This window comes from Eleutherodactylus coqui, chromosome 13 (genome assembly GCF_035609145.1).
Source record: "Eleutherodactylus coqui strain aEleCoq1 chromosome 13, aEleCoq1.hap1, whole genome shotgun sequence".
Classification (NCBI taxonomy): domain Eukaryota; kingdom Metazoa; phylum Chordata; class Amphibia; order Anura; family Eleutherodactylidae; genus Eleutherodactylus; species Eleutherodactylus coqui.
This window is the reverse complement of record NC_089849.1, coordinates 73,448,699-73,459,492: the sequence shown is the minus strand read 5'-3', so window position 1 is coordinate 73,459,492 and position 10,794 is coordinate 73,448,699. Positions and strand designations below refer to the sequence as shown.

The 10,794-nt window shown below is 44.0% G+C and overlaps 1 protein-coding gene across 1 annotated transcript; it reads left to right on the top strand.

The window, feature by feature from the left end:
• The first annotated feature begins 1,790 nt into the window (after positions 1–1,790).
• On the top strand, positions 1,791–10,390 carry CBX4 (chromobox 4). The gene is made up of 5 exons (XM_066586531.1): positions 1,791–2,016; positions 2,094–2,137; positions 4,613–4,678; positions 7,299–7,365; positions 8,576–10,390. The coding sequence occupies exons 1-5, from the start codon at positions 1,948–1,950 to the stop codon at positions 9,854–9,856; spliced, it is 1,527 nt and encodes a 508-aa protein (XP_066442628.1). The 5' UTR covers positions 1,791–1,947; the 3' UTR covers positions 9,857–10,390.
• Positions 10,391–10,794: the final 404 nt, after the last annotated feature.

The following is a 10,794-nucleotide window of genomic DNA, read 5'->3' as shown; positions in this document are numbered from 1 at the left end:
TTACTATTACATTACAGTACAGTATTACACTACAGTACAATACACTGTGGTACAATATTACTCTACAGTACAGTATTACACTACAGTACAATACACTGTTACAATATGACACTACAGTACAATACATTGTGTTACAATATTACAGTACAGTATTACAGTTACTATTACACTACAGTACAATACACTGTTACAATATTACAGTACAGTATTACAGTTACTATTACACTACAGTACAATACACTGTTACAATATTACAGTACAGTATTACAGTTACTATTACACTACAGTACAATACACTGTTACAATTTTACAGCACACGGCACCCCCGCGCCCAGAGACTGCAAATGTAGACAGCAAATCTCCCGAAATATCCTGTGGAAACAGTTGTGTGAAGTGTGTGCAGACATGAGCAGCTCCGTGTCCTTGGTCGCCGGCACTGATGGTGGCTGACGGCTCCGCCGGCAGACAGAAGAGCAAGGCTGTACCGGCATTATATGATATCATAGAGCTCGGAGGGGTAATATGACAGTCGGCGACTATGGAAACCCAGAGGAAGATCAGGAATAGTGGTCACGTATTAGACAAATATCTAGGGCTGATCAGGAATAGTGGTCACGTTCGGGAATCAGGCATGTGTTAGACGAATATCTAGGACTGATCAGGAAGGTAGAATGTATGGGAGCATGGATTGTAATACTCAGGGGGAAGTCGGTTAGATTTCAGTACGATCGCATCCGAAAGAGCTTCCCATTTACATGCATACACTCAGATAAATAGATAGATAGATAGATAGATAGATAGATAGATAGATAGATAGATAGATAGATAGATAGATAGATAGATAGATAGATAGATAGATAGATAGATAGATAGATAGGAGATAGATAGATAGATAGATATGAGATAGATAGATATGAGATAGATAGATAGATAGATAGATAGATAGATAGATAGATAGATAGATAGATAGATAGATAGATAGATAGATAGATAGATAGGAGATAGATCTTTTCTTCTGCTATTATGATCTGCAGGCTGTCCTCGGTTGGATCTTAAAGATTTTCCCATATACATAAATACACACGCAAATATATGATCATGATGGATATATAGATAGATAGATAGATAGATAGATAGATAGATAGATAGATAGATAGATAGATAGATAGATAGATAGATAGATGAGATAGATATGAGATAAATAGATATGAGAGATAGAGATATAGATAGATATTGGATATTAGATAGATATGAGATATATAGATAGACATTAGACAGATAGATATGAGAGATAGAGATGGATAGATATGGGATAGACAGATATGAGATGGATAGATAGATAGATAGATAGATAGATAGATAGATAGATAGATAGATAGATAGATAGATAGATAGATAGATATGACATGGATAGATACATAGATAGATATGGGATAGATAATTGATAGATCCCCCATCCTGCTATTGTGATCTTGCTGACAGCACATAATGGTTCTTTTATTAGATTAGACCTGTTCTGGCAGTGACATCACACACATAAAACATATCATTTGGTTGGCACTTTGTATCTCTACCCAGCCGATCGGCCGTGATACAGAGCGCGGATCACACCTGCCCGCAGATGTGCTGTATACACCGCTGCAGTCAGGCTCTGCATGGCGGAGAGCTCAACACTTCCACCCCTCCCCCATCTTCTCGCTCCTGGCTGAGGTGGGCGGGGTCTAGCCGACGTCCCGACCAATCCGTACCCGTTGTGATCGCTCGGTGACAGCTGGACGCCCCGCCCCCGTGATGTCAGTGATCTGCTCTCCAGCAGCCCCGGGACAGATCGCGCAGACATGGAGCGGCGGTGAGCGGCTCGTAGCTGTCATTCTGCGGCCGGGATGAAGAGGACGGCTGTTCTGTAGTACTAGCAGCGGCTTGTGCCGGTAGTCGGTGGATTAGACGATGGAGCTGCCTGCCGCCAGCGAGCATGTATTCGCGGTGGAAAGCATCGAGAAGAGGCGAATCCGCAAGGTAAGCAGCACGCAGCGCTCTTGGTGCCCCCTGATGCCCCCCGACTGCCAGTCACACGGTGCGTTCTCTCATTGCAGGGCCGAGTGGAGTATCTGGTGAAATGGCGAGGATGGTCCTCCAAGTAAGTGCTCGTCTTTACTAACCCCCATCCCCCACAGACATATTATCGCTGCTGCGATCGGATTATCCAGGGGCTGGCTGGTTATTTTCTTGCACTACTATATCATCTGTGCCACCTTGTAAATCGTGAGCCGATCTTGTACTGGGCGATGGGCAGGGAAGGAGTTGGGTGCAGACTGGCACTATCTCGGCCTCGGGGAGGGGGAGGGGAATGCGCTTTTTGCCAAGGATGGAATGTCTTCCCTGCCTTCCTCTCTCCACGTCACTGCAGCTTCTTCCAGGGTGCATTATTATTAGTGCTCTTATTTCTGGTTATTAGACATCTTATTAGCTGCCTTGGCAATCAACATACAAGAGATCAGCCATCATACATGTACACATGTAGTGCACCCTCTCCTATCTGTCCATACAAATGCTGATCGCCCCCTCCGCTCCATCACCTCCTCTGCCCCATCTGCATGCACCAGCGTATGCAAGTTGGCGTTTTTGCGAAATAAACGGTATTTTGCACTTGCATCGGCGTACCTTACTACACTTTTTGCGCATGCAGGGCATGTTCATTTGCACACAGCTAACAAAGATGCACTGATTGAAATGTCTAATTAGTCTAATGAGTTCCAGATGTGATCTTTTTCCAGCAGAATTACGCAGCGTATCGCGCATCTCCTAGCGTATTGCACGCGCATTTGTGCAGCCTCCATTAACTTCTATGGATGAACATAGAGCAATTGGTTCTTTTCTCTATACATTGCATGCGCAAATTCTGCCCATGTGAAGCCGGCTTTAGGCCGTATTCACACCAGATTTTGCCATTTAGGTCACTAAAAAATGCACCCCTTTCACTGCATGTGCTTGTGTGCATGCATTTTTATGCGTATGCACGTTTTTTACATCCATATTCACTGCGTTTTTCACGATTGCAAATTTAAAAAAATGCAAGAAAGCTTAATTGATGTAACTTTTTTCTGCACTATTTTCTGGGAGCATGCGTAAAAACCCCGCAGTGAATACGCATGCAACGGCATACTGGCTGCATTTTTAAAATTCTTTTTTTTTACACAATCGTGCAGACTTTATTGCGCAATTTCAGTCCAGAAATATGGATGACAATAGGACATGCTGCAGTTTTTTTTTTAACGCAATCGGTCCGCGAAAAAAAATGCCCATCTGAATACACCAATGTAAATCAATAGTGTTGTATGTAGTTCCTATTCCATCCGTGTGGATGAGCCCTAAGGGTATGTCCATATAGGGCCGTTCCAGTAGCAGCATAGTAGATGAGGCTTATAAATCCCGTACACTCGCTGGAAAAGATCTGCTGTGGAAATTGTCGTGTGGTGCGGAATGTAAATCCGCAGCATGTCATTTATAGCGCTGTATTTTGGGTGCAGAGTCAACCTCCTAAATGAGGGGGTTAATTCTGCACCAAATTCCACCTGCTTTGCCTTTATTTGGGAAACCTGGGAGATATTGGACACCGGAGACATTTAGCAGCTGCTCCCTGCTGCAGTGGGGTGTCCGAGGGCGCCTGCTTTATGGATGTTTATCTGTCGGCGGAGGCCACTAGCTAAAAAAGCATAGGGCCGGTTTTCCTATTGCCTCTTAGCTCTTGGATTAGACTTTTCCACTTGCTCTAACACTCAGCCGGTGACTTACCGCTGACATGGCACATGTAGCATATTAAAGGGGTGTTTTGGTTATATGCAAGTAAACGTTAAACATTGTATATCAAGCAGTTTTGCAACTTTTCTTGCCACTTTCAAGATTCTTCTTGCTATCAGTAGATAAAACGTACAGCATCAGTGCAACCGTATAGATCTAGTACATTGTAATCAGTCTAGTTAATTTTGTGCAAGCTAAGTAAATCAGCTGATGGTTTGCTACAATGTTTTTGTGTGGAGTCCCAGCTGTTTGTCTCCTCAGCTGAATGCAGTTCTTAAATGGGTTGTCTGGGGCTTTTACTATTGATTGGCAGGAGTCTGCTGCTCAAGATCACCAGTAATCAGCTGTTCACCGGTCAGTGCTGGAAGCAGATAGCGCTGTCAATATTGCAGTGGCCCAGATTGGTAATGCAATTATTACAATTATATTGATTTCCGTGAGAACTGTGCTTGCAGTACCAACCTGGGCCACTGCAATACAGACAGTGCTATCTGCTTCCAGTGCTGACAGCAGGCCAGGCAATAAGCTGATTGGCGAAGATCTCAAGCATTGGCTCCACTGCTGATCAACTATTGAAGAGCTATTTTGATCATAGGTCACTAACAGTAAAAGTCCTGGAAACCCCTTTAAGGGTACATTCACACATAGCGAAAAAAAGGTTCAGATTTTCAAATGAGATCATCCACACCAAAATCTGCATAATTTCCGCATTATAAAAATGCCATCAAAATCTGCAGAATTTGCTGTGTTTAATAAAAAATCGCTTTAAAGAAAAAAAATCACCTTGGATAACGTGGTACATTATACTTTTCAGGTATAACACCTGGGAGCCGGAGGAAAATATTTTGGACCCCCGACTTTTGGTTGCCTTTCAGAACAGGTGAGAAATGAAAATAAGGCCTCATGTCCACGGGCAAAATAATAATTAAAATCCGCAGCGGATCACCCGCACGCGGATCCGCATCCCATAGGAATGCATTGACCACCCGCAGGTAGATAAATACCCGCGGATGGTCAATAAAAGGGAATTAGAAAAAAATATGGAGCATGAAAAAATCCAGACCATGCTCTATTTTCGTGCGGGTCTCCCGCGGGGACGGCCCCGCAGGCTTCTATTGAAGCCCATGGAAGCCGTCCGGATCCACGGGAGACCAAAATCAGAATATACTCACCTGCTTCGGATCTTCCCTTCTTCGCAGCTTGATCTTCTCTTTGTCGCGGCCGGATCTTTTCTCTCCTGGCTGGCGCATGCGCACGGCACGCAGCCGGCGTGCCGTGCACATCCGCCGGGCCGAAGAAAGATGATCCGGACGCGACGGAGAGAAGATCAAGCCGCGAAGAAGGGAAGATCCGGAGCGTGCGAGAGGTGAGTAATTGCTATTTTCAATAGAGGGGGCGGGATGGTGCGGAGCTAAGTTCCGAGACATAGCTCCGCCCCATGCCGTCCCTCCCATTGCAAATGGTGCCGAGGGGCAGAGAGGGGGTAGGAGCTCAGAGCACTGCTCCTGGCTCTTCCAGCCTCCTCCCCCTGCAGAGAGGGACACCGTATCTCGGCCAGGTGTGAAAACCGAGGCGATATACGTTCATCTGAATAAGCCCTAAATCTGTTTAAAAAATCTCATTCCATTCAGGCCCCGCCCCGTTTTCTAGACACTTTTGAAGAGTGGAGAATGAGGTTTCATATCTGTTCTTATTGGCCCAAATCAATAGTAAATTTGTCTACATTGATTTGGGCCAAAATGGTGCAGTTAGTTATTATTATTAGCATCCGCACATAGAAGACTAGTCCTGATTATTTATGAGCCGCATCTAGACCCTCCTACTTATGGGGCTAGCCACACCCTCTGGGCACTGATTTGCTACAAACTTTTTCTACGAGTGCCACTCGAGAGTGGCGTTCATTTAAATGTTCTTTCCCTACGCCAATGCACTCTGTATTGCAGACAAGCAATCCTTGAACGGGTTACACCATGTTATAAAGTTATCCCTTCTCCACAAGTTAGGGAATAGCTTTGTGATCAGTGGGAGTTCGCCCTCTGGGACCCCCCCACAATTCCCCTGGTGAGTGAAGCAGTGGTCACACATGTGATTGGCAAGCTCTTATACTCTGCAGTTTCTTGTGCTCCCTTGAAATGAATGGAGCAGTGCAAGTGCAACTGTCGCTTCATTCATGTGATGACCTTTGGGACCCTCATTCTTGAGATTAGTGAAGGTTCCAGCGGTCAGACCCCCATGATTATAAAGTTATTCTCTATCTTGTGGATGAGGGATAAGTTTATAACTTGGCACACCAACTTTAAAGGGAACCTGTCACTCCGACATCTAAAATAGCAGTAGAGCTGAACTATGTGGGCAAAGTGAATTATATAGCCCAGTAGCTTTCCGTTATCACGTATGGACCGTCTGAAGTTCTCCCGCCTGGTATGCAAATTACATCATAGGTGAGACTGTACAATATGCAAAATCACGCCCTTGGGCTGTGCTGTCCATATCCAACCCCTCTCCGATTTCTGCAGCCATTGCTGCAAATCTCACCGCCTGCGCTGTATGTCTGAGAGGTAGTGCCTGGGCTGCTGTGGATCGCGAGGACTCCTCCTGTTTACTTGCTATGCAGGATGCCTCGAATTTGTGACGTCATGCTATGAAGCCAAAGCGTCCTTGTAAACCGCGCATGTGCAATAGAACACGGAAGCCTGCGGGGATCCACGGATGCACGTGTGTGGCAACTCAAACACATGGTGCAGGCATGAGCTGAGTGCTGGCAATCAGGCAGCGTGGGAGGGAATATATCTCTAGCCTGTGAATGCGCCAGACTCAAAAGCGCCTCATTTGCATATCTTCAGAACTTCAGACGGTGCATACGATAAAAAATGGAAGGTACTGGACTATCAAGATCACTTTGCCAACACCTAGTAAAAGCAGTATTTCTATTTTAGGTAGTAAAACCATGGTGGCAGGTTCCCTTTATAGTGATCGTTAGTCTCCAATACACTATTATCATTGCCGGGAGAACATTCCCATTCACACAGGGAGATGTGCTGCCAATAATGATCATTTTGTGGCTGCACAATGGATGCCATGAGCAGATGAGAACGAGCTGATTGGCTGAAGCTTCACATGGCCCAATGACCTGACAACGTTCGTGTTCTGTTCTTGTCCGATCATCGAGGTGTGAAGATAAACTATTAGTTTGTACTAACATTATGTAAACACTTGAGAACACTCTACCAAGCCTTGAACTGCATGCACTTCATCCTATTCATCTCTATGTAATCGTTAGCACCTGAACCCCACTTTTTGCTGCCTTCAGAATGAAGTTTGTAATTACACTTTGTAATAGTGTACAAAGATAATGAGGTTTTTTTTTCAAGTTGATTGCATCAGACTTTACACGATGTTGCATCAGTTCTCCGATGACTTTACACATTGTACACACAAAGGCTTCTGCATTTTGAATACAAAGTAAGTTATCATCTATGTGCTTCTTTTTTTTTATATAGGGAAAGACAGGAGCAAATTCTGGGTTACAGAAAGCGTGGCCCTAAACCAAAGCACCACATTTTATCAGTAAGTTAATATTTCTGTGTTCAATGTACAAACTTTTTATGACTTTCCGGTAGGATCTGTTCAGATAGAGACATTCTGTGGTGGTATCGTGGTGCAGATTCTGGATACGATGCAGCAGAAGGAGTTACAAAGATATGTAATGTTTATTTAAGAGCAGAAAACTGAAAGTAAAAATAGTATATTAGCAAGAAAACAATTTACTGTAGATTTACCGGTCTCTAGCTGCGATGAACTAAATCATGGGATCAATACTTTGTGCTTAACACGAAATTAGAACAGCAGTTGGAAAAGCAGTGCTTAGAATGCTGCAAACAGATCAGTCATGTAGAACAGAAATCTAAATTTCACAACCTAATGCAGTTTGTTCATGAAAGGGTTAATGCTTCCCTTTCTGTGATCAGCACCCCACTCTGTCTTATAGGAAAGTTGCCTCCTATATCCGAGTATATTGTCTCTTTAAATATCATAGTCCATAACCTGGATTTGAGCACCTGGAATTTATACAATGCCAGTATCTGTATTATTAGCCCCTTCCTATGGCATGACTGCTACTATACTGGCGTGCAGAACTAGTGTTTTTTTACTGAGGTTGGCCTCACTTACGATTCCGATGGGTGGGAGTTGTCTCTTTCACCGGTCTGGGGGTCGGGAGCATGACTTTACCACTGCTCTCTGTGCTCCTTGTCACCATCCAGTTGCTCCATCTAATTCAGGGCTGCAGCGCAGGCAGCAACCAGTCTCTGTTTTTTTTCAGTCCAGAGCCCGTTTTTTTTGCCTCTGCTGCTCCTCCACAGCCTATTGCACCTTTCCAGGAAGCTCCTCTCTGCAGGCTATTGCACCTATTTCTCCAGCAGCACCTACCGTCCGCTGCTCTCATTCCTGCTTTTGGCGCAGCTAAAATTCCTTATATATAGGCAGTTTGCAGCTTAACTCATTAGCGCTAGCAAGTGCTCTAACTGCCAGCACTTCCTGCATCTCCGTGCGCCTTGTTGTGGCTCACCTTTACTCCGCCCCCCCCTACTGTACCTGACAGGTAGGGCGGAGCCTAGCGCAGCCAATACAGTGTAAGCGAGGTATTGCCCTCCTTTCCTACCTATATATGTAGATTATGTATTATAATTCTGATTAGTTTCTGCATTTATAGTATTTGCTCAGATTAGGGCTAATACACTTGAAATCGTTAATAACGACTCTCTTTTCTCCATTGCAGATACCCTCCTTTGCTCGTAGGTCTAATATTCTAAGCGGCCTTCAGGACTCTTCTGTGGACCACCGCCCTAAACTGGATATAACATCAGTTAAAAAGAGTCAACCTCATCAATATCAGCTAAACAGCAAAAAGCATCACCCGTATCAACCCAACGACCATGATCATGCTGAAAAGCATCATCCCAGCAGCCAAAGGAAATATTACTACCAACTGAACAGCAAGAGGCACCACCATTACCAACCTGACCCGAAAATGTATGATCAACAACCGTCAGGGAAGGATTTGCAACTCTGTGCTGATCAAAACAACAGAAGCAAGGAATCCTCATGGCATCGTAGCCAGTATGTGGATTTTGGAGTTAACGTAAAGAATGGCGCAGGATCTGCCTTAAGTGGGGTTGATAAGAACAGCTCATCTGTTGACACCTCCACCGGTCCAGCCAAGGAGGTGCCAGTAAATGGAATTGGGGGTAAAATGAAGATTGTGAAGAATAAAAATAAAAATGGACGGATTGTCATAGTTATGAGTAAATATATGGATAACGGATTGCAATCAGTAAAAATTAAATCCACAGAGGAAGATTGTGGTGCTGTTGCTTCTGGACATAGAGTGGAAACCCTAGAATCGTGCAATGGTGAAAGGACTTGTAAGGTCTTAGAAGAAAAACAGGAACACTGGAAGAAGAGAGTGGAGTCTAAAATAAGGATAAGCGCAGCAAATGAGTATGGGAACAAAAGCGTGGTTCCTCTCGCCGGCCTCCAGAGAACCTATTCCAGTGTCGACCCTGTCAGTGATAAGCCACTGCAGCTGACCACCACCAAAAAAGATATGGCCCCAGTGTCCAATGGGTGCAAGTTTGCTGTAAATGATTCTCCGAAAGCTATAGTGTACATGAACCCTAGAAAGCGCTGCTTGTCTGAGCTGTCCGAGTCCAACAAAAAAATGCCCCCTTCTCGAAGTGTCAGTGCTTCTGAGAGACTGGAGAACCAGAGTTTGCAGAACTTTCCTTTACGCCCAAAAGAGCCGGACATAATCCTCCTTGACTCTGACTTGGATGAACCCATAGACCTACGCTGTGTCAAGTCCAGGTGTGACAATGACCAGGACTTGAGCAAGAATGGGAGTCAACAAGTGACCCCCGAGGAGTCCCAACCCACTGAAACGGACTGTGCAAAGGAGGAGCCGCAAAGTGTATTCAAACCATTTTTTGGAAATATTGTTATTACAGATGTAACTACCAACTGTCTCACTGTCACTTTCAAGGAGTACATAACGACATGACCAAGTTTCTTCATATATAGTCCACAATCCAACATGTTTACGATCAGGGATAACAGTAGCAGGCGAGACGGCATACTGGAGTCTATTCCTTGACGGCTATGAGATTTGATATCTTCAAGCACTTACAGTAGCAGCATAGAGGCAGAAAGGCTATATTATAATAGTTACCCTGAAAGTTATATATTTATTTGTTCATATTTATATTTGTAGAGCTAACTTGGCTTTTCATTGTTTAAACCTATTTTCTGTACCTATTGTCGTCGGGATTGTATGCATTGACACTAATGTATGATAATGTGTATATTTTTGGTGTACTCTTGGGATACAGAAACAATATAAATCCAGAGTGTTTGATAGGACAATGCTGCTATTAGACTAGGCATAGTGCTTCCAGCAACTGATTGGATGTAAATGTACAGTGAAGACATGTTACGTAAGTGGTATAAGCCATGGGCTTATCTAGCCTTTAGTCACAGTTAAGTATTAACTGATGCCGTGTAATAATGAAAATTAAACTCTGATATAAAGAATTAATAGACGTCTCCAATGTGTGACTGTTATATGGAAAACAATTCATTTTTGCAAAGCATCCTGCCAAAAACAGCATGTGCTGCGCTGCTAGCAAATCTGTTCAGTATTGGATGTCGTATCATGGGTTCCGTGTTATACAGATCGCAAATATGGTTTAGAGCATGAAGCCTAATCCTGTATTAAAGGGGTTATCCCACCAAAAGTTATGCATCACCTATCTGTAGAATAGGTGACAAATGTAATTGCTGAGGGTCTAACCGCTGGGAGCCACAGGGTTAACAAGAACGGCTCATCTGGAGTCCATCAAGTGAATGGAGCAGCGATGCACTTGCACCTCTTTGGAGCTTGGCTATCTTCATCAGCCATAAAGAAGTGATTGGAACATGAAGTCTGATCACGCATGCACG

What these genes read in the sequence shown, in the direction of transcription:
- CBX4 (XM_066586531.1), top strand. Translation starts at nt 1,948, where the DNA reads ATGGAGCTGCCTGCCGCCAGCGAGCATGTATTCGCGGTGGAAAGCATC. An exon ending in AGAAGAGGCGAATCCGCAAG is followed by an intron (nt 2,017 to 2,093) that starts GTAAGCAGCACG and finishes CTCTCATTGCAG; the next exon opens with GGCCGAGTGGAGTATCTGGT. An exon ending in TTGGTTGCCTTTCAGAACAG is followed by an intron (nt 4,679 to 7,298) that starts GTGAGAAATGAA and finishes TTTTTTATATAG; the next exon opens with GGAAAGACAGGAGCAAATTC.